The sequence below is a fragment of the Tiliqua scincoides genome, chromosome 4 (assembly GCF_035046505.1).
Source record: "Tiliqua scincoides isolate rTilSci1 chromosome 4, rTilSci1.hap2, whole genome shotgun sequence".
Classification (NCBI taxonomy): Eukaryota; Metazoa; Chordata; class Lepidosauria; order Squamata; family Scincidae; genus Tiliqua; species Tiliqua scincoides.
The window spans coordinates 160,788,901-160,816,231 of NC_089824.1; the positions used below are offsets into that span (position 1 = coordinate 160,788,901).

A 27,331-nucleotide genomic window follows, 5' to 3' on the forward strand; every position below is an offset into this window, starting at 1 on the left:
ACTGTGCAAGACAAGTATTAACATAGCAGTTGTTCACACAGAGCCTAGGTAGGATTGTGATCACCTGTGGATGTAGACCGCAGCAGACATCCATTCCTGTGCATGCCATCTCATGGGAACCAGCATTGGCAGTGTAATTCACAAATCATTAAGAACCCAGATGGGATGCAAAGAATCCAATAAACACTTGAAACAACAAACAACAAGAAGGAATTAGTGAGATATACAGCAACATCAGTGCAGAATTATAGAAGGTTCATTATCAGATTAAGCACTTTTTCAAGTATATACCAGACAGGATCAGCTCACACCATCCTAGCCTATTGGTAAAGGCATCTACCACCCCCCTTCATTCTGGGTTGGCAATGAGGGACACCAAAGTTCTGCAGGCGGGGCAGGCAGAATGGCTGTCAGATACACTCTGTGAATCCCTGGATCTCATGCTCAGGTAAGGAAAAGTTGACAGGCTGCACTTTCCTGTGGGATGAGCTCAGTTTTGCTATTAAAATGGCCAGATTTTCTGTCCACATTTGCAACCATTGGCCTTTCTCTGCCATGGCCTCCATGCTGCCAAACTCCTTGTCCCTGGAAGTGCATTTGGACCCTTCCCTGTATTTCCACAAGTGGAAGACCTGGCTTTTTTTTTTTGTCAGACCTTCAAAGACCTTGTACAATTTTATTTTTGAAAAGTTTTGGTGGTTCTCTCTCTGATTGATCTGTTGCTGTATTTAGTGTACTTTTGTTGTTTTGGTTGACTTAGCATATTTGTAGGCCTCTCTGAGTCCCCATTAAGAAGGGCAGGAGAGTCATTTTTGAAATGAAGAAATCCTGCCTGACCAATGTGGGCTGTAGTGCTTAAATAACTAGACATCTGAACTCTTAAAATGCAGTGTGGTTAGTCTGGATTAACTAGTTGTACTACATGAACTTTGTCCCTTTGTCCCAGAGCAGAAATTTCTCTCTTATGCAAATTTCCTGACGGTCAGAAAGGAAGCAGCAGCTGGGCCTTAGCTACCTAAGAATAGGGTTTGTGTGGGATTGTCTATTGATGATTAAACCTCTTATTCACCAAAAGAAAAAGAGAAGCACAGAAGCTGTTAGAACAGGACAGAACCTGCAGCACAATGTATCTCATGCTGGAGAAAATTGTGACCCTTGATCTCAATCCTTTACGTCTCTCTTTGGGGTTCTTCCTCCTCTGCGTGCTCCTGAAAGCTGTCCAGTTATATTGGAAGAAAAGGGAACTTTTGAGAACCTTCAAGAGTTTCCCCAGCCCTCCCCACCACTGGTTTCATGGCCACAACAAGGAGGTGAGTAATGTGGCTTTGGGATAGGCCAAGTGGGAGGAAACAGTTTCATTCCAATAGCAACAAGCCACTATTAATATGGTCAGGAATTTGGGCAGGTGCAACTTTTTCTCACCCCTGTATGTTGAGCTGCAGCTGCCCCAAATCCTATTTTCTACACCACTCTTAGAGATGCTGCATCTGAACATCATTCTTGTCACATGCCTTTGAGAGCAATATCCTGGAGAGCTTTCATGGTGCCCTTGCCCAAACTGGGTTAAAGAGCAGAAAGAGAATTGTGAATGCAAGTGTGTGTAAACATTATAATAGAGAGAATTACAGGGTAAGTGTGTGAATATCAGCCAGTTTGTATCAGCCAATGTATTTCACTAGATTTAGTGTGGCTTACTGAAAAAGAAAAAAACATTTACCTTGTGCAGTGGTTTTCAGACTGGGGTGTCGCGACGCCCCAGCCTGAGGGCCCTGGCCTGTTTCCCTTTAAGGGGCGGGGCAGCCAGTGATTTAAACTTCCGGTTTAGCGGAGTGGGGTGCGATGGCTCCACTTTCACTTTCCCTGACCTGGGGAGCCCTGCAGGCGCTCGTGCAGGGCTCCCCACACAGAGGGATGGCTGCTGCAGGGACTGGTGAGTGCACCCCAGTCCCTGCAGCCCCCTGAGCGACGCGATCCTGAGGATTGTATCGCTGCCTTCCCCCTGGCCCCGCTGCCTCCCCCCGCCCCCGCAAAGACTTACTGCGGGTTTCAAACTCCCTGAGAGTTTGAAAACCTCAGACCTTGTGTCATCTGTTCCTCTGTGCTTCTGTTTCTGAAAGCTCATGTTCTGTGGAGCTGTGCACACATTGGGCTGGCTCCATAGATAGGGGTTGCTTGGCTTTCTCATAGTACTGCAAAACACTGTCACAAGCGTGTTGTGGAAACTGGGAACTGAGCAGTAAGCAGGCCAGCAAGAAACACCATGTTAACTCAGCAAGGTGAACATGGAGAAGGGCACCGGGTTGTGGATTTGGGGTGCCCTCTGAGTCTGCCTCCAGCCTGCCACAGATGCAGTCTGCATTGATCTGCTTTCCCTCTGCTCAAATGAACTGGAAAGTGGATCATCTGCTGGCATGGTTTTTTCAAACACAGAAATGCAGGACTTCCACTTTGATTTATAGGAACTTTACAAATGAAGGAGTTTCTTCATTCATTCTGTCCTTTTAAATCTGACTGGACACTCCACACTTTTTTGGGGCTTTTTTTGTGTAGAGGTAGCAATGGTGCACCTGGAGTGGCATCAGGAGGCATTCTGGGTTATGCTGCCTCAGTAGTACTCCTGGTCGGGTTGTGATTGTGAACTGGTTGTATACCTAATACACTTTTATGACTCTGTGCTGTCATCTCAACTGGGAATGAACAGCCAAATCCTATAATTTCTACTCAGAAGTAAGTCTCATTGAGTTCAATGGAACTTACTCGCATATAAATGCGTGTAGCAGTGGTTCTGACACATTTAGCACCAGGACTCACTTTTTAGAATGAAAATCTGTCAGGACCCACCAGTAGTGATGTCATGACGGGAAGTGACATCATCAGGCAGGAAAATTTTTAACAATTCTAGGCTGCAATCCTACCCACACTTACCCAGGAGTAAGTCCCATTTACTGTCATTGTTAAAAGAATATACATAGTAGCCTGTTAAAAGTACAAATCTGTAACATTTCCCCAAATGCAGTCACATACCATGGTAGCATCAAGTCTAATATATTTCAAAAATACTGAAATGAATGGGAACCCACCTGAAATTGGCTCATGATCCTCCCGTCCTACAGTTTGAGAAACACTGGTGTATAGGATTGCAGCCTCATAACTACGATGGTGGCACAAAGTTTCTGCCATTGCTGGGCCTTTTGCATCAGCAAGTCGCAAGATCCACTGATGCAGAAGTTCCATAGTACTGGGCTGTAACAATACTGATTTAAAACTCTCAATACAGCAGAAACAAAAAATAATGTCAGAATCATGTCAAGAAAGCGGCTAAGTTAAAACACTGAAATTAAGAGGGGAAGGCTAGTGGGGAAAAAATGTTTTCAGCTGATGCTGGAACTGAATTAATGTTGGTGTAAACCTTGTCACTCCCGAATCGGCCTTTTCAGCCACACTAGACGCTGTTCCAGAACCACCATTCAGAGCACAATACCATAGTCTTTCAAGACTGAAGGTTGCCAACAGTAAACCTTGTCTCTTCTGGGAGGGAATTCCCCTCCCTTTCAAGGAGCCCTGAAAGGCTACACATGAGAAGTTTCAAGGGGAAAGGGTAGCCCTTTCTCGTGTCACCTCCAGATATACATCTGTCTAAAAGAGCCTCAGGAAATGGCCAGTAGGTCAATGGCCTCAGGAAAATTAGGTCAAGCTGCCTGGAGAAAAATGAGAGAAGAACCTGTGCCTTTTTACAATCAAAGGCATTGGTGCCCTGGGCCCCTTAATGGTGCTTCTACTTTTCTTAATGAGAAAGAAAACTGATCCAGAATAGGCAAATGATGCTACTGCAAATGATTGTCATGTCACATGCAATGGAGTCCGCCGTACTCACAAATATATATATTTTTTGGATTACGAAGATGTCCTACTTTGAAAGTAAATCTTATTTCTATACCACGTGGACAAAACTGTATTTGCAGAAAAAGTCAAGGCCATGTACATTTTTATGTTGCGCCCCTGCTCCCCTAAACAAAATCCCTCTACAATATTTCTGTACTACACACCTTCCAACAGATACGTTATCAATCGGGTTGTCCTTTGTCATTTCAGATCTCTCGAGGAAAAGAATTTGACACATCACTGGAATGGGCAGAGAAATACCCCTATGCCTACCCCAGATGGTTTGGTGGGTTTATGGCTATCTTGGTAGCAAACCATCCTGATTATGCTAAAGCTCTGTTCAATCGAGGAGGTAAGTGTCTTACTTATTGTTTCAGGGAGATCAACTTTCTGTAGAATGGCTACTTTCACAGAGCTGTTTCTAAATCCCTTGTCATGGTTTCCATTCTGTTTTACCTTGCAAATCTCTTTCATGCCCCCCCCCCCCTTTTCCAGGCTTTTGTTGAAGACTGTTATAAACAATAAGAAAACTACTACTAGACAACTGTTTAGAGAAATCTTAATGTGAACTTACACAGCGTAGCTACATTGGTGTGGGCCACAATCCTATACACATTTACCTGGGAGTAAGTCCCATTGAACTCTATGAGATTTATTTCTGAACAGGCATGCATAAGATTGTTGGGCATTATTGTGGCAAGAGAAGAGCTTGTTCAGCAATGACATCCCGCAGGAACAAACTTCCTTGGTTGGTTCTAGTAATTCCTCAGGCGTACTCATTAAATTCAGGAAGATATGGACAATTTTCTTCATTAGAATATTATAGTAATGGGCCACCCATTTCTATTATATTTCAGGTTGTGTTTAGTTAATGCAATTGCATTAACCTTTCTCCCACTATTGTCCAAAAAATCCATATGTATTTTTATAGGCAATTAGATTTTTTTTTTTGCTTTTTCTGCATTGTCATTTGAAAAGATTAGCTGAAATGATGGGCAGCCCAATGCTAAACTGTGTTGGTGCAGCAGGGCCATCTGTAACCAGTGCAGCTTTGGAGCAGACTGGAGGATATTTCTCCCCCTTACCCTATGCAGTGGCCCAGCCTGCCCAATGGGGCTACTCAGATTTGTGCCAGCTGTTTTGAAGATGCAAGAGCAAGCAACCTCATGTAAGTTGTTCAGGCCCAGGAAGGGGGTTAGGATATGATGGAAGCCTGATATGCATGCCATGATATCATCTAGCTGCCTTTGTATCCTGAAGTCCTTGAACTGCTGTTATTTTTATAGTTCTGGGTTCGCTGTCATAGGACAACATAGTTCCAATATCCCCTTTGATTTTTCTTTGGGTCTTGCATGCCAGAGAGCAAAGGACAGAGTCATTAACTGCAGGGTCATCAAAGCGTCAACACTTGCGCTGGTGCAAAACATTACAAAATGTGACTTCAAGGCCAAAGAGTTTGTTGCTCATATCTCAGCCTGGATTTTGGAAGCTGGCCTGACAGTTACAGCACTATGCAGAATGTTAGAAGGTGAATTGTTTGCTTTGCTCTCTTTTTTACTACCTTAATAGTAACTAAAGTCCAAAACAGATTTGTCAAGGCCAGCCTTAAGCCATTTCTGTCCAACGTTGCATATATGCAACAAGGATAAAATGTGTACATCTGTGGGCTGGGCAGAAATGGGTTAAAATAATAAACAAAAGCTTGGAATGTTCACTTCAACCCTAGCATGGACTCTAACACTGGGGTTTTGTTTTAAAAATATCAATTGCATTTTTCAGACCCCAAGAATATGCTCACCTATAGATTCTTCATCCCTTGGATTGGTAAGTATAGCTATTATTTATCCACTGTTTTGCACATGCGAGAGCTGGATTAGAAACATTGCAACCCCACTATCTGATCCTCAGTCATCTAAAAATTTTGGTTATCTCAGTTCAATTTTTTTTGTCCCCCTAAAATTCCCCCACATCAATAAAGAGCTAAGGCAAAGAGCACTCCCATTTTATCCCAGTTTTGAGGTATCCCCACAGACTATTTAGTTAAACAATGTGATGCCATTTCTGTATTCAAAACAATACAGTACTGTCATGCACACTCCTTTTGCAAGCTTTCCAAGGAGGTATCTCCACCTTCGCTTTTGCTTTCTTTGGAGATGAGATTACTGGAGATATATAACGATGGTGAATGTCATGATTCCTATCTGCATTGGATCTGTTATCTCACATCAGATTGCCAATTACAGGCCAACACTGCAGCCCAAGGGTGCTTCAGTTATCTCATAAGAAGAGTCCTGCTGAGTCAAGCAAAAGGCCCATCTAGTCCAGTGATCTGACAGAGTCAAACCACCTATCTCCAAGAATTATATGGGCTGCCGCATTCTGCACAAATTGCAGTTTCTGAACCATCTTCAAGGGCAGCCCCACATAGAGCGTGTTACAATAATCTGACCTCCATGTCACCATGGCATGGATTACCGTAGCCAGGTCTATTCACCAGCAAATAGATTACAGATCTACAGCAATATTGCCCTTAAATGTTTTGATCCCAAGATTGACTGTAGACCAATAATTTATACCAGGCCTTAGGAGCTGCAAGGTTCAATTGGAAATTTTTTTTGTTGGGCCCCAGATTCACAGCGAAAGTCTGTAGAATCTAAGAGATATAGATCAATCATAGAGACCAAAAATTTATTTATTTATTTTTCACATGCTATGGTAGAATAGAATGCAATCAAAATATGCTCTTAAAATATGCTCTTAAAGCCAGGGGGCTTGCACTGTATCCAGCGCAGGATAGTGGCCATAAGCAGCTCAGTCAGAGGTAAGAGGAAACATTTCCCCTTACCTCCAGGTAAGGGCTGCTGGCCCCTTTGGATCTCCGTGGACTTACACCACCTCTGGAGGTGGCACAAGTCAGAGGAGAGCAGAGCGGCTTGAATGCCTCCCTCTTGCCTCTCTCATGCCTACCTTTTTCTCTTGCATCTGCCTGGCTGGGCCTATACAGGACTCAGTGAGGAAGCCGCCACGGAGGCTGAATTCAGCCTCCATGTGTTGGTGCATCTCCTTGCGCAGATGTGGCTTTCTCCTGGGCTGGTGCAAGGGACTTGCACTGGCCCAAACCCAGGTCAGGATTGTACCCTTTATGGATCAATATTCATGCTGTTCTATAATTAATTAACATATGTAATTCAAGTTCAGTAAAAAAGAGTTTTAAAAAACTCTTTTTGGTTCTGAGAGTTTTTAAAAGCAAAGGTCAGTTTGAACTACGCTGTCCGAAGTGACCCCCAACTGTGTGATTTTGGTTACGTCTAAGCATGTCCCAGTCACATTTTGTGTGTGGTATTCTAACAAAATCATTTTTTTGCTAATTCTGTCTACAGGAAAAGGACTGCTGCTGTTACACGGACCAAAGTGGTTTCAGCACCGCCGACTGCTAACTCCAGGATTTCACTATGACATTTTGAAACCTTATGTAGCTCTGATTGCAGAGTCAACCAAAGAAATGCTGGTAGGAATATGTTGATGTTGTTGTTGCAATTGTTCTGTCTCCCACTGTGGAAAACATAGTTAGACCCAAGGGTGAATAAGGAGGCATTGTAAAATAAGATGGACCCTCCTTATTCACGGGCTCATCATCAGAGGATTTGAGCCAGTCCCTTGCTGGCCCAGGAGAGGTGCAGACATTCCTCAGGAGAAAGCTGTGTCAGCACACAGAGGTGCACCAACACACAGAGACTGAATCCAGCCTCTGTGGCGGCTTCCCCACTGAGTCTTGTGGGGCCGATGCAAGAGGAAAAGGTAGGCGTGGGGAAGGCCGGAGAGAGGCATTCCTAGGTGGGGGGAGGATGGGTGGTGGGCAAATGGGCGGGGAGCAGGAGGCGGAGCTGGGATCCAGCAGTTATGCCAAATTCCAACCCCCGGTCCTAGGGAGAATGGAGCGGCTTCAAGTTGCTCGGCTCTCCTCTGAGTTGTGCTACCTCAAGAGGAGGTGGCGCTAGTTCGAGGAGACCCATAGGGGCCAGCAGCCCTTACCTGGAGGTAAGGGAAAATGTTTCCCCTTACCTCTGGCTGAGCTGCTTATGGCCACTATCCTGTGCTGGATACAGTGCAAGCCTCCTGGCTTGCCTGTTCCAGTGCAGGATAGGATTGCACCCTAAGGTGATTATCAGCATATAAACTTGTGTGTGTTTTGTCTTTGTTCACCAGACTTGTGTCAACCATTTGACATAACAGTGCTATTGTGTCCGACATGTTTATTGTTTTTATCTTTGCTAACTGTCCTTATCTTTGTTTTCTCTTCCAGTGTAAATGGGAGAGACTGATTGCCAAGGATTCTTCCAAATCGTTGGAGATGTTTGAACATGTCAGCTTGATGACTCTAGACAGCCTCATGAAATGTGCCTTCAGTTACCAGAGAAACAGCAAAGCTCACACGTATCTATATTGCCCAAATTTACACAGGCTGCAATCCTATCACGGCCTTGCATAGCTGAAACTAGTGTTCTGGTAGCACAAGGCACTTTACAGCAGTGCAAAAGCTAGGCCACTGTTGTGCACCGCCAGGCCACTGCCACAACTGGCAAGCCTCCAAGAAGCTCCACAGGTGCCAGTGATGGGGGTGGGCTGTGAGTGGCGATGAGGGGTAACAGGGTATGTAAGGGGATGAACCGCGGGCGTTTTAGGGGGTGGCAGGGGTAGATAAGGTGGCATTAACTTGTGCCTGGATCCTATCCCCAAACCTTCTCCCTAGAATGCCCCTGGCTCTCCTGAGACTTAAAAAGTAAAATTGCTGACATAGGTAATCAGGGAGCCTACTGGGGGTAAAAAAATTACTTCCTGCAGACTGTCGGATCAACCCCCCCCCCCCAACAGCATGCCATGCCACCTCCACTGACATGGCTGCATGCTATAACACGGTGGGGGATAAGATTGGGCAGTTAAATACTCTTAGAATCATAGAATGCTAGAGTGGGAAGGGACATTGGAAGTCCTTTATGGCCCAGTGCTATCTCTCACCAGTTTATGTAATGCAGCAGCACCTATGGAGTACATGCTGCATTCTGTGGTGAAGGGGTGACCAGACAGTTCAGGAGAGGTAAATAAAAACTTTTTCTACTTACCTCCCTGTAGGCTGCCTAGCAGTCAATGGGTCTGCTAAGAAACCAGCTATTCACATTAGCTCCTCAGACTACTCTAGCTCCTCGGACATATGCAACTTCGCTGTTGTTAAGTCCGAGGAGTCCCAGGAAGTGGATTTGGTCCAGGGAAGGGGAATTGAATCTTGGTGTGTGTTACTGCCACCAAGATCCTCCTCCTTGTCCTGCCCCCCCCCCGGTCAATCTGCTCCCTACCCTGAATTGCCCCCAAACAGCTCCTGCCACCAGCTTCCCAGTTTTAAAAATTACACAGGCCAACACATATTTTGCTTCCTTAAATGTTACACCAATTCCTGGGTATATTTGGAGTGCCGATTCCAAAAATGGCATCCGTTCTGCCCTATCATGTCTGGTTTTGGAGACACGGCATAGCCTCTTTAGTGAATGGTTCAAGCAGCTTCTTCATGAGGAAGCCTACACCATGGTTTCCTCATGAGAGGGCTGCTTGAACCATTCACTAATGAGGCTATACTATATCTCCAAAACTAGACATGATAGGGCAGAATGGATGCCATTTTTGGAATCGGCTCCCCAAATTCATATCAAAATGCCATAAAGTTTGGGAAAAACTTTTCTGACCATCAATTTTGTAGTCCTGTGTTATTAATAATCACCCTACTTGCTGTTTCCTTTAGAGAGTCAAATTATTATATCAAATCTGTCTATGACCTGACCTATATGGTGATTCAGAGAGTCCGCAGTGCCTTTTATTGGAATGATCTTGTCTATTGGTGCAGCCCAGATGGACGGCGTTTCATGAAAGCCTGCCAAATGGCACATCAACAGACAGGTAAGGCCCCATATTTGTGACCTTAAGACTGAAATTCTATACACCAATGATTTACAACCTTTTTCAACTCATGGCAAACTGACAAGGCACTGAAATTGTCAAGGCACAACACCAGTTTTTTTTTAAAAATCACATTAAATTATTACAATGCAATTAAAGGCATCCAGGCCAGATGCCGTCACCACATACTGCAGCAAGGAGTTCCACAGACCGACCACATGCTGAGTAAAGAAATATTTTCTTTTGTCTGTCCTAACTCTCCCAACACTCAATTTTAGTGGATGTCCCCTGGTTCTGGTGTTATGTGAGAGTGTAAACAGCATCTCTCTATCCACTTTATCCTTCCCATGCATAATTTTGTATGTCTCAATCATATCCCCCCTCAAGCGTCTCTTTTCTAGGCTGAAGAAGCCCAAATGCCGCAGCCTTTCCTCATAAGGAAGGTGCTCCAGCCCAGTAATCATCTTAGTCACTCTCTTTTGCACTTTTCCATTTCCACTATGTCTTTTTTGAGATGTGGTGACCTGAACTGGACGCAATACTTCAGGTGTGGCCTTACCATAGATTTGTACAACGGCATTATAATATTAGCCGTTTTGTTCTCAATACCTTTTCTAATGATCCCAAGCATAGAATTGGCCTTCTTCACTGCCGCCGCACATTGGGTCGGCACTTTCATTGACCTGTCCACCACTACCCCAAGATCTCTCTCCTGATCTGTCACAGACAGCTCAGAACCCATCAGCCTATATGTGAAGTTTTGATTTTTTGCCCCAATGTGCATGACCTTACACTTACTGACATTGAAGCGCATCTGCCATTTTGTTGCCCATTCTGCCAGTCTGGAGAGATCCTTCTGGAGCTCCTCACAATCACTTCTGGTTTTCACCACTCGGAAAAGTTTGGTGTCGTCTGCAAACTTAGCCACCTCATTGCTCACCCCTGTCTCCATGTCATTTATGAAGAGGTTGAAAAGCACCGGTCCCAGGACAGATCCTTGGGGCACACCGCTTTTCACCTCTCTCCATTGTGAAAATTGCCCATTGACACCCACTCTCTGTTTCCTGGCCTTCAACAAGTTCTCAATCCATGAGAGGACCTGTCCTCTAATTCCCTGACTGTGGAATGGCTGCTTCTTCTGCCTCACCCCTGCTGTCTGTCAACACTGACCCTGCGGCATACTCAAGTCCCATTCTTGTGCTGTGGCACACTGGTCGAAAACCACTGCTAAGCATGTGAGAATAAGCCCCCCTGAACACACTGTATCCATTTATACAGGCAGGCCCCTGTATCCATGGTTCTCGTAGTTATCTGTGTTTCAGTTATCCATGGTTTTGGTCATCCATGGAAGGAGATTCCACCCCTTCAGTCTTAAACTGAAGACATGACATGCAGGCAATCAACCTACTTCTAAAGGAAGACTAAAAACATAACTTTGATAGTCTTTCTGCAGCATGCAGGCAATAGTCTGTGGATACAAGCAACTGGGCCATAAGAATCTGTGATCTGATCGCAGCTGTTGCTTAGCTATGAAATAAATCTGGAGCCTTGGGGGGAAAAAAGATCCTTGAATTATATTGGATAATGCTGCTGTTCAGTGGTTCTTAAACCATAAATCAGGACCAGTAGGTCACAACCAGTAGGTTGTAACCAGATTTTGGGTGGGTCACGAAACTGACAAACTGCTAGGTGACAAGGAAAATGTATTGAGCCCTATGGAAACAGAAATGGAGCAGCACATGCATGTTTACTTAGAAGTAGGTGACTGTGTCTCAGTTCACATTGAAAGGCAGGCTGAGAGGAATGCAACACCACAAGAATGGTCCCGATCCAATGAACGCTGGCCCTAACAAACTCTTGAGTAGTAAGTCCCCTCTTCCAAGTTGACAAGGAAAATGCATTGAGCCCTATGGAAAGTAAAACTGAGCCACACACAATCATTTACTTGCGAGTAGGGGAATGTGAATCAGCTTTTATCAAAGGCCAGGCAAAGGGGAATCCAAGGCCACCAGAATAGTCCTGATCTGCTGAATGTGGAGCACAACAAGCACTCCAGAAGCCCTTCTAACTGTGGTAGAAAGGATAAAAACAGAGGCTTGAGTGGCTGATAAGACTTTTTTTTTTTTTAAGTCTTGTGAAGGTAGGTGGGTCCTGACAGAGACATTTTCAACCACTGTGCCTTGGCCCACCGGTGTGCCATGGATGGTCTGTAGGTGTGCCATGAAAGTTGGAGGGAGGGTCATTTGTTAGTAGGGCCACTGGGAGATGCAAGCCCCTACTATCAATGGGTGTGCCTTGACAATTTTAGCGCCTTGTCAGTATGCTGTGAGATGAAAAAGGTTGAAATTGCTGTGATAGAGAATCATTTTAAAAAGTGGGTCCTGGTGCTCAAAAATTTGGGAACCACTATGCTGTTTCATATGATTTTAGGGGAAACATTGCCTTTACAGAAATCTAGCATATCAATGTTTAAATTCCCTACCATATGTCATAGAAAAGGTCATAGAAGAAAGAAAGAAATCCTACCAGGAGGAGGGAGAACTTGAAAAGATCCAGAAGAAACGGTACTTGGATTTTCTAGATATTCTTCTATGTGCCAAGGTAAGAAATCTCAACCCAACCACAATACTGGCGATGAGATAATATTGTCTAAATCTTGAAAAATGGGGGAAAGGACACAGGAAATTACAAACTTTCCAGCGTGACTTCAATACCAGGAAAGATATTAGAACACATCTTGATATCAATGTAATGATTACTAGAAGCCAACATGGATTAGTCAAAAATAAATTTTGTCAATCTATTAATGTTGTTATATCTTTTTTTGAGTTACTACCTTAGTGGATGGTAGAAATGCCATGGATGTAGTTTATCTTGATTTCAGTAAAGCATCTGACAAAGTCACTCTTGATAGTTTGATAAGCAAGCTAGCAAATTAGGGGCTACACCATACAAACATTAGATAGCGTCTCAATTGGTTGGACAACTATACACAAATGGCTCTCATCAATGGCTCCTCATCAGCCTGGAGAAAAATCTCTGTTGAAGTAGTCCAAGGCTCTGTCTTGGGCCTGTTTTTCTTCAATATCATTACCAAAATATTAGGAAATGGGAAGAGGAATCCTTATCAAATTGCAGATGTCACTAGACTGGGAGGAATAGCAAATATTGCACAAGACAATAGTAACAATCAAGTGGATAGAATGGAATACTGGGTAGAAACTAACAAAATGAAGTTCAACATAGACAGGCGCACCAATCCGATTGGGCTGCCCCACTGGCAAAACGTAGTGTTCTGCCAGTGTGGAAGCACACATTGGCAATGCTGACAGGAAGGCCAGAGCCTTCCTGTGTGCATCATCACCGCTCTGGCCACCCACTGGAGCAGATAAGCCAGCACAAGGGGTTCTGGTGAAACTGGGTGGGGAGGAGAAGGAACAGGGTGGGAAGGCTGCAGGAGGGGGCTGGAACCAGCTGCAACGACAGCAATGGATTCTGTCCTCTGTATCTTCAGCCTCCCCTCCCCGTTTCTCTCCTAGGACCTGCACCAGCAAAAGGAGACCCATTGGGGGGCAGGAGGCTTACAGAGAAGAAAGAGGATTTAAATCCTTTTTGGCATGGCTGCGCTGGTGTTGCAGAGGGAGAGGATAGGACTGGGCCAAATGAAAGATTCTGCACTTAGGCAAAACAATACAAGGCATAAATATAGAATGGAAGATACCTGGCTGAGCACTACTACATGTGAAAGGATATTGCAAATGATCAACACCTGAACATGAACCAGCAGAGTAATGTGGTTGCAAAGAGGACGAATGTAGTTTTAGGTTGCATTAATCATAGTTTCCTAAATAATGAGAAGTGGTGTTTCCATATTACTCAGCACTGGTCTGACTTTATTTAGTTGTCCAGAAGGATGAAGCTAAACTAGAGCACTTTCCGAGAATGGCTTCAAAGATGATCAGGGATCTGGAAAGCATGTCCTAGGACAGCTGTTTTCAACCACTGTGCCATGGCACACTGGTGTACCGCGAATGGTCTGCAAGTGTGCCAAGGGAATTTGGAGAAAGATAATTTATTAGTCAGCCTTTTGGGGATTTGAGCCCCTCTCCAGCAGTGCGATGTGCCTTTTCAATTGTCAAAACACTGATGGTGTGCCGTGACAGTTTTAGCACCTTGTCAGTGTGCCATGAGATGAAAAAGGTTGGAAATCACTGTCCTAAAAGGAGAAATTGAAGGAACTTGGTATGAGTTCAGTGGAGTCATGGATTCCTTTAACAACTGGAGCTGCTTTACTTTGCCTTCACTACTTTTTCCTTGGAAAGAGCAGAACCAATCACCTTGCATCCTTCTCAAGAGAAACAATTACTGAATAATTCCCCATGTTTTTCCCTTGGTCAGTGCTACCTTTGATCTCTTTTGTTTAATAATGATCATCCATAAATGGCTTTTTAATTGTTTTCATGCCTTTAATCATATAAATTCTTTTATCTCTAACAAGATGTGATTCCTCTAATAGTTCATTTTCTTGTTTCATCAGGATAAAAATGGGGTTGGATTATCTGATGAAGATCTCCGTGCAGAGGTAGACACTTTCATGTTTGAAGGTCATGATACCACTGCCAGTGGGATCTCCTGGATCTTCTACTCCATGGCCCAGAATCCAGAACACCAACAAAGGTGCAGGGAAGAGATACAGGAGGTTTTAGGGGATCGAGACACAATTCAATGGTGAGAACAACAAGCTAACATCTCTACATTAACAGTTAATGCAACTCATTTGAAGGGAAAGCATATCTACTTTACAGCTCTAGAATTAGAAACTGAGTTGAATGGAGCAATCACACAGATTCCTCATTATTCCCTTCTGCTACTTTCCCCCATACAAAGACTTGAAGTGATCCCTGGCTGAATTTTTGACACAATTAGGTTGCCAAATCCTAAACAGCCACTTGCAAGATTTGGCAATCATTGAGTTTTCCCTGCTACCCCTTATTATCACCCTGTTCCTCCTGGAATTCTGTTGGCCTTCACTTTTCTGTTGTTTCACTCTTGATCAGAGTAAGCCCACCACTTCAAGGGGCAATTTTCATTGGGAAAATAGCTCACAGGAAAACAGGTACCCCCCCCCCCCCAGTTAAACCAGCAGGTAAGGAAAGTGTCATCTGGTGAACTGCTTCGGGAGTCCGGAGATCTTGGCCCAGCCCTGATGGTGGTTATTATCACTCTTAGAAAAGGAATGGATTTGAAATGGTTTCCTTTGATTTTTTTCAGGGATGACTTGGGGAAGATTCCTTACACCACCATGTGCATTAAGGAGAGTCTCCGAATTTACCCACCAGTTCCTTCAGTGGGCCGACAACTTAGCAAGCCCATAACCTTTTGTGATGGACGGACCTTGCCTACAGGTTAGTTGAGACCAGCCATTTTCTTTGGTCCAAGTAATTTGGCTTGATTACTGTGAATAAAATATTTTAGGCATAAATTAAAATATTTTTCACAGAAGATAGGAATTTTATCTCATTATGATCAATGAGAATCAAAAGCAATTTATCTTGGGCTGTCCTCTATCCTCTTTCTAAAAGAATTCTAACTTGGCCCAGAATATAAAGTTGGCTCAAATTCTAGTGCCATTGTTAATGGAAGATTTCACAGCTTTTCTGTGTTACTCTGCTCCTTAGCTCCAACCAGGTACCAGACTTTTTGAAAAACTCCATGGCAGGGGTGTCCAAACTTTTTAGAAGAAGGGCTACATCATCTCTCTGACGTGTGCCAGAGGCCGGGGAAAAAAAGAATGAATTTACATTTAAAATTTTAATAAACAAATAGAGATGGAATATGAATGACTGAAGGTCTTGCAATAGCTCAAGGCCTATAAAAGGCCTTGCACAAAGCAAGGCCGGCCTTTCCTTCACTGCCGCTGCTGCATCACAGACAACAAGCAATGGAGGGAGCTCTCAGCCCACAGCTCACATGAGAGGTCAAACAGTTGCCCTTACGCTGAGAGCAGTTGTGTCAGGCCAATGTGAGCCCCAGTAGGACATTTCAGGCCCTACTTTTCAGGTCTTCCAGCATTTAGTCAAAAACTGTTTTGTTTTGTGTTGGAGTAGTTTTGTCCCTTGGCTGCTGTTCTGTTACGTTGGTGCTTATTTGTGATTTTTGCTGCTTGGTTGTTGGGTTTACATATACTGTACTGACTTTTCACTTTATTGGTCATTTTATTGTAATTTTTAATACTTCATGCAGCATGCTGCTTTAAAAACCTTTGGGGCAGAAGAGAACCCCCCAACATACAAATGATGAGATCTTTTCCCAACCACTAGTTACCCCAATGCGAGGTCTTCCTTCCTTTTTCGTGTGATACAGTCGCTTTGTTTGCAGTTTCACTCTGCTGCACACCAGGGAGTGGTCAGTGTCGCAGGCAGCACCATGATAACTGCGTGTGATCTTGATGCTGGGAAGGCTGGAGCGTCTGGTGAGGATCAGGTCGAGCTGGTGCCAGTGCTTTGATCTTGGATGTCTCCAAGAGACTCTATGTTGGGGCTTTGTGTTGAAGAATGTGTTGCTGACACAGAGACCGTGATGACAGCAAAACTCTAGCAGGCGTTGGCCATTTTCGTTCATCCTCCCAGTGCCAAACTGACCTAAGCAAGTGGGCCATGAACTGTTATCAGCACCAACTCTAGCATTGAAATCGCCGAGGATGAACAATGGCTCTTTTACAGGGATTTTCTTGACAGTGGTGGCCAGGTCATCATAGAATTTGTCTTTGGCTTCTGCTGGAGACGACAGAGTCGGTGCATAAGCACTGATGAGAGTGATAGGTCCTGCTGATGACTGGAGCTGCAGGGACAAAATTCTTTCACTTCCCACAGTAGGTGGGATGATGGATTTCAGCAGGGTATTTCTGACCACAAAGCCAACGCCATGTTCCCTGGTTTCGTTTGGTGGTTTTCCCTGCCAGAAAAATGAGAAATTTCTCTCCTTGACAGATCCGGAATCTGGCAGCCTAGTCTCTTGAAGGGCGACGATGTCCATCTGCAGTCTGCTCAGCTCCATGTCGATGACAGCTGTTTTGCGTGCGTCGTCTATTTCTTGCAGGTCATCAGAGAAGCCAGGTGTCATTGTCCTAACGTTCCAGGTGCCCAGCTTTAGGGCAGTGGTTTTCTGTTTTCTGTTGCATGGTGCAGAGTTGTCGATCCGCTTGTCGGTTTTCACCCTAAACCCCATGCACCCCATGAGGTTAACGGGCCGTGGCGAGGTTAACGGACCGTGGCCGACACGAAAAAGGAAGGAAGACCTCGCATTGATACCAGCAAGACCCGGGATCAGAGAAAAGTGGAGGAATTTGCACAAGCGCTTGAGGAATCTCTTCCAGGCCCGGCCGACGCAAACGCATCCAACAGATGGGAACATTTCAAGAATACCGTTTACAACACCGCCTTGTCCATATTCGGCAAGAAGACCAACAAGGCGGCAGACTGGTTTGTAGCCCACTCTGAGGAGTTGACACCAGTCATTGAGGAAAAGAGGAGAGCTCAAGCAGCATACAAGGCCTGTCCCAGTGAGCGCAACCTGCAGGTCCTCCGAACTGCTCGCAGCAAAGTCCAACAGACTGCCAGGAGATGTGCTAACGACTACTGGCTCCAGCTCTGTTCCGAGATACAGATAGCAGCTGACACGGGCAACATCAAGGGGATGTATGATGGTATCAAGCAGGCCCTAGGTCCAACACAGAAGAAAATTGCCCCTCTGAAGTCTGCAACAGGCGAGGTCATCCAGGATCGGGCGCAGCAGATGGAACGCTGGGTGCAGCACTACTCTGAGCTATATTCCAGAGAAAATGTAGTCACCGAAGAAGCACTGAACAACATTGAGTGCCTGCCTGTGCTGGAAGAGCTTGACAGTGAACCAACCCTAGAAGAACTTCACGTGGCCCTGGACTCCCTTGCCTTTGGCAAGGCACCTGGAAAAGACAGCATCCCTGCTGAAGTCCTAAAATGCTGCAAAGAGATCATCGTCACTGAGCTGCATGAAATCCTCTGTCTCTGCTGGAGAGAAGGTGGAGTACCTCAAGACATGAGGGATGCAAACATCATCACGCTGTACAAGAACAAAGGTGACAGGGGTGACTGCAACAACTACCGCGGCATCTCTCTCCTTAGCGTTGTAGGAAAGCTGTTTGCCCGAGTTGTACTAAAGAGGCTCCAGGTACTTGCAGAGAGCGTCTATCCAGAATCGCAGTGTGGATTCCGAGCCAACAGGTCCACCACTGATATGGTATTCTCCCTTAGACAACTGCATGAGAAATGCAGGGAACAACGACAGCCACTCTTTATAGCCTTCATAGATCTCACAAAGGCTTTCGACCTGGTCAGCAGAGACGGCCTCTTCAAGATTCTCCCCAAGATTGGATGTCCACCCAGGCTCCTCAGCATCATCAGATCTTTCCACAAGGACATGAAGGGCACTGTTGTCTTCGATGGCTCCACATCAGACCCTTTTGACATCCGAAGCGGAGTGAAGCAGGGCTGTGTTCTTGCACCAACCTTGTTTGGAATTTTCTTCGCTGTCCTGCTGAAGCAGGCCTTTGGAACTGCAACAGAAGGCATCTATCTCCGGACCAGATCAGACGGAAAGCTCTTCAACCTCTCCAGACTGAGAGCAAAATCCAAAGTCCAGCTGAAATGTCTGCGCGACTTCCTCTTTGCTGATGATGCAGCTGTCACTACCCACTCTGCCAAAGATCTCCAGCAGCTCATGGATCGTTTTAGCAAGGCCTGCCAAGATTTTGGACTGACAATCAGCCTGAAGAAAACACAGGTCATGGTTCAGGATGTGGACTCACCTCCCTGCATTACAATCTCTGAGCATGAACTGGAGGTTGTCCATGACTTTGTGTACCTTGGCTCAACGATCTCCGACACACATTCTCTCGATACCGAGCTAAACAAGCGCATCGGTAAAGCAGCTACCACGTTTTCCAGACTCACAAAGAGAGTCTGGTCCAACAAGAAGCTGACGGAACATACCAAGATCCAGGTCTACAGAGCTTGCGTCCTGAGTACACTTCTGTACTGCAGCGAGTCATGGACTCTTCGCTCACAACAGGAGAGGAAACTGAGCGCTTTCCACATGCGCTGCCTCCGACGCATCCTCGGCATCACCTGGCAGGACAAAGTTCCAAACAACACAGTCCTGGAACGTGCTGGAATCCCTAGCATGTATTCACTGCTGAAACAGAGACGCCTGCGTTGGCTTGGTCATGTCGTGAGAATGGATGATGGCCGGATCCCAAAGGATCTCCTCTATGGAGAACTCGTGCAAGGAAAGCGCCCTACAGGTAGACCACAGCTGCGATACAAGGACATCTGCAAGAGGGATCTGAAGGCCTTAGGGATGGACCTCAACAAGTGGGAAACCCTGGCCTCTGAGCGGCCCGCTTGGAGGCAGGCTGTGCAGCATGGCCTTTCCCAGTTTGAAGAGACACTTTGCCAACAGTCTGAGGCTAAGAGGCAAAGAAGGAAGGCCCATAGCCAGGGAGACAGACCAGGGACAGACTGCACTTGCTCCCGGTGTGGAAGGGATTGTCACTCCCGGATTGGCCTTTTCAGCCACACTAGACGCTGTGCCAGAACCACCTTTCAGAGCGCGATACCATAGTCTTTCGAGACTGAAGGTTGCCAATACAAAAAAATAGTTACCCCAAAGGTGACTGTGACATGGGCAAAACAAATAGATCTCTATATCAATCGTCTTGTGCATAAACAGCTGACTGCATGGGCAAACTCCACACAACAATACTTTAATCAGCCATCATTTCAAAGCTTCTTTGTGTTCTTCGTGTTCAAGACAAATGAAAAATTGTTGTGTAATCCTGGAGAACTGAAAATAAGACTCTGGTATTCAGTTCTTTCATGAAAGTTCACTGAAGTGGCTTCTTCTGAGGTTTTAAATCATCTCCACCTTAAACAATGTGCACCTCAATCACATACCATTTTCTCCTAAGTGATTGTTTGTGTACACACTTCAGGTGAGGCTAGATGTTTAACCTGCAGCTTAAACAACGTGCACCTCAGTCGCATACCTTTTTCTCCTTAGTGATTGTTTGTGTAAGCACTCCAGGTAATGCTTGGTGAGGAATGTGCTGTAACAAGACTGAACAAATTATCTGCACTTACAGATGTCTGAGCAAGGAAATGTAATTGTAACATTAGCATAACATGATTTATGGAAGTGCATTGCCATCTGCATTGCTATCATTATCTCACCTGTGCTGGGAGTACAGAGGGTTATTAGGTTCACTGAGGATTTGAAATCTTCTGAAATGCTCATTGTATTGGTATTGCTTTGGTATCGCTTCTGCTCAGTTGCACCCCTTTCTCTCCTTGGACTTACACCAGCTGGTGCAGGTCCAAGGAGACCCAGTCGCAATAATAGGAAATATTTTCACTTGCTTCTCCCAAGCCTTCCACCTCCACCACCTGTTTTGTTGTGGTTGCATGTGGGGAAACCCTAAGATTAGGTTGTTAGTTAAAGGGATTTATTCTGGTGTGCACAGAATCACACCAAAAGTTGATATATTTGCTCTGCAACAGATCCCAGGTAATCACTGTCTTTAGATAATATCTACCTTCTTGTCACTTTATTTTGTAGGTTCCTTGATAGCCATTAATATTTATAACATCCACCGAAACCCAAGTATTTGGCAAGACCCAGAGGTAATTTGAGGTTGGGTGAAGACAGGTTCCAGCTTTCACAACTAGTTCCCGAGTCTGAAAATATACCCTAGCGAGTAGATTGTGGCTGATCTGCATATTTTCATTATATTTGAACAAAGTGTATCTGCAGTTGGGTAATTATAAAATCATAGCTCCAGGTTGTACTGCACTTCAGATCGAGGGACGTTTGCCACTGGATATCCATTGCTAGATGAAAACACCATGGAGAGCACCTACTTCCATGCTTTGCCTACTGGTGTTGCTTCCCAGAAGCATCTGTTTGGTCACTGTGGAAAGCAGTGTGTTGATACTGCTTTGGTCTGATTCAGCAGGCTTTCGTGGTGGTGGTTCTTGACCCTTTCCCTCATGCCATTTCTGCTAAAATTCGCTCTTCCAATCTAATTTTTGCTCCACAAGATGAAAAGATGCAGGCACTTGTAACTTTTCCTTTGTGAAGCAAAGTAACTTTGTAGAACGGTTTGTTTCATTGCATTCTGCATCAATTGATATATAACTGTGGTTTTCAAACTCTCCAGGACTTTGGAAAGTGCAGTAAGTCCTTGCGGGGGTGGGGGGGAGGCAGCAGGGGCGGGGGGAAGGCAGCGACGCAATCCCCAGGATCACGCCGCTCAGGGATGCTGCAGGGACTGGGATGCACTCACCAGCCCCTGCAGCATCATCCTGCAGGTGTGGGGAGCCCTGCACGAGCACCTGCAGGGCTCCCCAGCTGGTTTGAAGTGAAAGTAGAGTGATCACGCTCCACTTCCACAAAACCGATCTGAATACCACTGATATATAACATGATGGTATTATGCAGGTCTACAAAACTGAGGGTCAGAAAAGTTTTGCCCAAACTTTATGGTGGTTTGATATGAATTTGGGGTGCCGATTCAAAAAATGGCATCCGTTTTGCCCTATTACATCTAGTTTTGGAGGAAGCCATGGTATAGGCTTCCTCATGAGGAAGCTGCTTGAACCATTCACTAAAGAGGCAATGCATGTCTCCAAAACTAGACATGATCGGGCAAAACAGATGCCATTTTTTGAATTGGCACCCCAAATATACCCAAGAATTGGTGTAATGTTTAAAGAAGCAAAATGTGTGTTGGCCTGTGTTATTAGAAAATACCAAGATTTTAAAAATTTGGCCAGTAATGGTTTCACCCCCCCCCCGTGTATGTCACCTGGTGCAGGCTGCATTCCCCGCACCCCTCTAGCAATGCTACTGCTAAGAGTTGCATATAGTCTGGCCATTTATATTGCTTAGGACTCCATCAACATTAATTAACACACACACACACACACACACACACACAAATTAACAGCGATGTAGTCTTTTGCTGAGATTCTGGCTGCAAAACCACAGTTGATACAGAAATCCTTATGTTCTCTTACTTGAGGTGTTTGATCCTACAAGATTCTCACCAGAAAACTCCTCTCACCGGCATTCCCATGCCTTTGTGCCTTTTGCAGCGGGATCAAGGTGAGTACATATTTAATTGATTTTGATCACAGTTCAACCTTTTGCTTGCCAAAGCGCCCAGAAGCCTGAAGTTGAGCAACAGACCAATAACAAGTTGGAGATGGAGAAGGAGTGGGAGTAGGGCAATCCGGCTGATGGCCATGATAAATAATAACAAAGAAAACATGTATCTCACAGGATCAACAAGATAATTAATCCACCCAATCGCTAGACCATAAGTGCATTTTCACATGCAAGCCTAATCTGGAAGAGGTTGGTTGGAGCTGCATTTTGTCCATTTTGTTTGCTGATATCATCTATGTGTTCTGAGACCACTTACTTAGGACAGATCTATTTCATCACTACACCACTTTCAAATGTCATTTATTGCCATCTAGGCAGCCATTCTCCACCTTTTCTTTTTGGCTACTACAATCTCTTAGGAGCTCTTCTCAGGTTCCAAGGTCCCCCATCAAATAAGGATACAACACAAACAGATAAACATAAAACTCCCTTGTTCACATTTTTCAGTCTGTGGCCCCCCTTGAAATGCACCAGGGTTCTTCAGGGGGGCCATATGGCTCCCATTGAGAATGGCTGACCTAGGGCATACTTGCATGAGACTACAGAGGAATCACATGTATTTACCGAGCACATATCAAACCAACAAGTGTGAATGAAAGCAGGGCCATCAAGGGTCCTGCAGTCTATGACTCAGTGTAGTTCAGGGCGAGGGTCAGCTTCTTTACTGTGTCAAAGATATAGACACACCAACTGGAGAAGTGTCTGGCAACAGTTCCAGTGTCAAGGTGGAGGAAGGGGACTCTAAGTGTCAATGGACTGATCCAGGCAGTAGTTCCAATGGTTAGTACACTAATGCCCTTCCTGGTCCCCTTTCTTCCCCGTTTGGACATGCAGCTGAATGTAAAAATGCCTTGGTAGATGGTACCCACTGCCCACTAGCCCAGATAAAAAAAATCCTCCCAGGAAAATACTGAATCTAGGGGATACAAGAAAGGCAAATAAAGAAGAAATAGCTTGGCAGAAAAGTATAGTGTTTCCAAAGGTGCAATGATCATTCATGCCAGCAGATGGAGTTGCTACACGCATCACTTGTGCTAAACTGTAAAGGTTGCAACTTACACTAGAGACTTCATACACTTGCTGGAATGACTGTAAACAAGCTGTAATGATGTAATCGGTCTGCTTGTTTCTGGGAGGATTCCCAATTTGAGAGTTGCCTCTCTCCTCCCAAGAGGGGACGTGGTGGGAACATGAGCCAATGAGCAAGCTCATTCCTGGCTCAAATGGGAGAGAAATACAGATATTCATCACATCTAGGCTGGAGACTTTAGTGGTCTGATTAAGGGTCAAAATTAATGTTACATTAGACACAGGCTTAATGATGACATGCTTGTCATTTAAAAACAAAATTGCATCAGGAAAGGTCCTCAAACCACAGTCTGAAAGAAGAAGAGCTTTAAGCCTACCCAGCTTGGTTTCCCCCACTGGTTTTTGTTTGCCATGTGGGAGAAAAGCTCCCATTCAATCAAATGGGAGATCCCCCTAGAAATAGCAACCATGAAAGGAAGGAGACCCAGAGAAAGCCCTCTCCTATCATGCAGTGGACTTCCCCCACAAGGGACCAATCACCTGCTACTTATACAACAAAAAGAAACAAGACTGCCTGCATGAAGCATGCACTTAACATGATGTGTAGTTTGACCCTAAATGAGAATCGATGCAGGCTCACCTCAGCCATGAACTCTCCTTAGCAAGCAATAGTCCCTTGGTCTCAACCATCTCTCTACAGTGCAGGGATAATCTCCATCCTTGGAAGAGTGTACATTCAGCATGTACTACTTGAGGGCATTTGGAGCTAATGCTCTTTCCGTAACTTACAGCATGTCAATCATGATTTTAAAGAGCTGCTCTCTCTCTCTCTCTCTCTCATAAAGGAACTGCATTGGACAGCAGTTTGCCATGAATGAGATGAAAGTGGCTGTTGCCCAAACCCTGCTCCAGTTTGAAATCTTGCCTGATCCAACAAAGCCTCCTGTTCCAGTCCCCCAGATTGTCTTGAGGTCTCAGAATGGAATACACCTGTTGCTAAAGAAACTCAATTGACAGCAAAGAGCCAATTGCAGAATTTTGTGTTTGGCATCTGTTCCCAGGGTCAAACTAAATGACACAATGGAGATCTAAGATTAAGGATTCAATCCTGTCCAATTTTCCAGTGCCCATGCAGCTGTGCCAATGGGGTGTGCACTGCATCCTGTGGTGAGAAGGCAGTCACAGAGACATCCTTAAGGTATGGGAATGCTTGTTCCCTTACCTCAGGGCTGCATTGCGGCTGCACCAGTGCTGGAAAGTTATAGGATTGGGCCCTAGATCCCTTACCTTTTTAGATATTTGTAAAAGGTAGCCATTGGGGGGGAGGCAAATTAGCATTTAACTCATTCCCCATGCTGTTTTCCAATGAAACCCCTTCCCCGCAATGATTTTCTCCGTTAATGAAAACTTACACATACAGTATATGATATACCTATAACTTTTCCCTAACCTATAACTTTTCTAAGAGGTTATTCTTATCAGGAAAATGGCAGGGAGAAATTGTTAACCTCTTCACCTCCAAAATCATGGTTCCAATACAAACTGAGTCCTCAGAGGTTGCATTCTACACAAATTTAAAGAAACAGATGATTTGATTATTGCAGAAAATCTGGGTCAGGTTTGTGTGATCCCTCATTCTTAGAAGACTACTTGGCAATCAGCGCATTAGCAATGCCATTGAAATACTGCATTGATCATGCAGGGAGAAGGCAAAGAGAGAAGACTTGCATATGTGGCATGTACCTTGGGGGCTGGAAAGAGCATTGTAGACTGTTGGCTCCTTGCTTTTTTTTTCTTTTCTTATGTTTATGGTCCCAGGACCATAACCAGCTTTCACCCTTGGGTTGGGCTGTCACATTTCCAGGTACATTTTCTAATAAATGGAAAATAAAAATAGAAATGAAATGAAGAATCTCACTGATTTCCTCATAACCAACAAAAATTCCTATAACCACTAAGGTGTCTAGTTTGTGCATTTTTGAAGAAATTCATCCTGAACTGAAAGAAATCATGAGTTAGCAGAGCTGGAGAAGTCCAGTGGGTGGAGTATGAAGTACTTCTGCTGAATAATCTCATAAACTTTATTGGTAAAACAGGGACCATGGGAGGTAAAGCAGCAAGGATGATGCATAAGTGGAGAAATATTTGGTACTAAAACAGTTTAATTTTTTTTTAGGGATGTTGGTGTTATTCAAAAATAAAAATTGGTGTAAGTGGTGTTATGTGTTTTTATTCCAAATTGTTTTAATCAAATTTAAAGCATTTTAGCAGGTATAATCACTGTCACATAGGTGGTATACTGGTGTGCAATGCTTAACAACCTTTCAGTTAATGATGGACTACACATATGATGGTGTTCAAAGCGCAACAAAGAGGCTCTTAATGAGGCAGTCAGGTCTCCCATAGCCTGCAGCAGAGTGTCTGTTTATACAACAAAGAGGCTCTTAATACAAAGAAGAGGCAATCCATCTCCAGTAGTCTTTGCAGCCAGCTAGTGTCTGGGAGTGTTTGTTTACACAACAAAGGCACTAGATTGGGCTGAATGTTTGCTTAAAGACCTCATCACATAACAACCAGGATAAGAGAATGTATCCCCATCATTAAGTGACGCACACCTGTATATGTGTTTTATTTTGTTTTTACCATTTTAGATCACCCCTATGGGCTGGAGAGTTCACTATAGAACTTTCTCCATAATGCTAATGGAGCTGTTTGCTCAGTACTGTTTCTGTGTGTCCAAGTAGTTCAAGCATTGTGAAATCTGAACTCCCCCACTGAGCTTGTGACTGCTCAGCATCCTGTAGGGACATGTTTGCAAAGCATTCAGCTGATTATAAACAATTGGATGGACTCCAAGTCAGTTGCAGAACTATCACATGAGGCAGTTGGGACTTCAGCTCACTACAGTTAGTTGAGTGCATTTTATTTGCTGTACCCTGAAAAGCTAGGCAAAGTTCTTGAAACTTTTTGTCCAGTGTTTTGTGCTGTGCACCCTCTTCCATTCTGGCTCTTGCTAGCTCATATAAATGCCTCTCTGACAGACCATTATAAGATCTTAACTGAAAAACTTTTTGGATTCATCAGAACTGGAGCATTTCAAGTTAGCCTCCAATATTCCATTTAGTACTACAATGGTTTTTAAAATTGTGTGTTGTTTTTTTTTAAATATTTCACTTTTCTGCAAAAGAATCATGATATCTAAGAAAAAAAACACCTGTTGCTACAAAACAATATTACAACAGCAAATCAGGCATTAACAGTCAGCAGATGAAAAGGCTTATCCTTATCATAACAGCGGAAACCATTCATATCATGTTTTGAATTTGTGTTGATAGAACACAAAAAAAGAATGACTTAATTCTGATGGCATCTCTGGGTTCTTTGGATACAACTGGGAATCTAGATTTAGGCCACATTTTTGGACAGAAACCGCCCTAGCCAGAAAGGTTTAGGACTGCAATCCTATAACACATTCCTAGATATAATGCTAATTGAATAGAATGGGACTGTCTTCTGATTAGACATGCATAGGCTTGCACTGTGACGGCTCAATCCAGAGCTGCCCGGAGCGCAAGGCTGCAGCAGAACTGAGAATGGCTGCCGCGACATCCAGTGAGCTCCGGGCAGCTGCTGGCAGCTCCTTGGGAGAAGGGGACTTTCATCCCCTTCCCCTAGATAAGCTGAGTAGCCCCACAATGGGGCTACTTAATTCATGGCCAACGGAAAGGTCAGTGGTGAATCAACAGCCTCCGTGTCAGGTGGTGAGCCCAACATGAAGGCTCTGGATTTGGAGGAGCAAAGCTCCATCAGTTCCGCCTCCCTCCCTCCCCACTCCCTCTCCCAGGAATGCCTCCTCCCTGCTCTCTCCCCACCTCCCTGCCTCCCCCCTCCCCAGAACGCCTACTCCCTGCCTCCCCCCATACCCCCACCGACCTCTCCACTGCTCAGCAGTACACGTGACTGCTGAGCTGCCAAACTCCGATGCTCACCCGCCGCTAGCCCAGCACTGGGCTACCACCCAGTGTGCTTTGGCAGCACACGACAGTTACGACAGGGTGCGTCGGCGGTGAGCCAGTGTGCAGAGCTCCGGATTTGGCTCTGAGACCTTCATCAGTAGACAAAGGCGGAAGTGTGTCCCTATTGAACCCTGCATGAAGTGGTGGGGACACAATGAAGATCTTGAATGATAATAACACACATGATAATTTTA

General features: G+C 44.7%; 1 protein-coding gene across 1 annotated transcript; it reads left to right on the forward strand.

Moving 5' to 3' along the window:
- The first annotated feature begins 365 nt into the window (after positions 1-365).
- Positions 366-24,135, forward strand: LOC136648504 (cytochrome P450 4A4-like). The gene is made up of 13 exons (XM_066624620.1): positions 366-448; positions 1,076-1,310; positions 4,093-4,234; positions 5,662-5,706; positions 7,263-7,390; positions 8,186-8,316; positions 9,674-9,828; positions 12,323-12,429; positions 14,366-14,556; positions 15,100-15,233; positions 20,482-20,546; positions 21,947-22,029; positions 23,967-24,135. Exons 1-13 carry the CDS (start codon positions 366-368, stop codon positions 24,133-24,135), a joined length of 1,668 nt encoding a protein of 555 aa, XP_066480717.1.
- The last annotated feature ends 3,196 nt before the right edge of the window (positions 24,136-27,331 follow it).

Coding starts and splice junctions, on each gene's coding strand:
- LOC136648504 (XM_066624620.1), top strand. CDS start 366: ATGAGGGACACCAAAGTTCTGCAGGCGGGGCAGGCAGAATGGCTGTCA. Junction 1,311..4,092: donor TTCATGGCCACAACAAGGAG/GTGAGTAATGTG, acceptor TTGTCATTTCAG/ATCTCTCGAGGAAAAGAATT. Junction 15,234..20,481: donor TGGACGGACCTTGCCTACAG/GTTAGTTGAGAC, acceptor TTTATTTTGTAG/GTTCCTTGATAGCCATTAAT.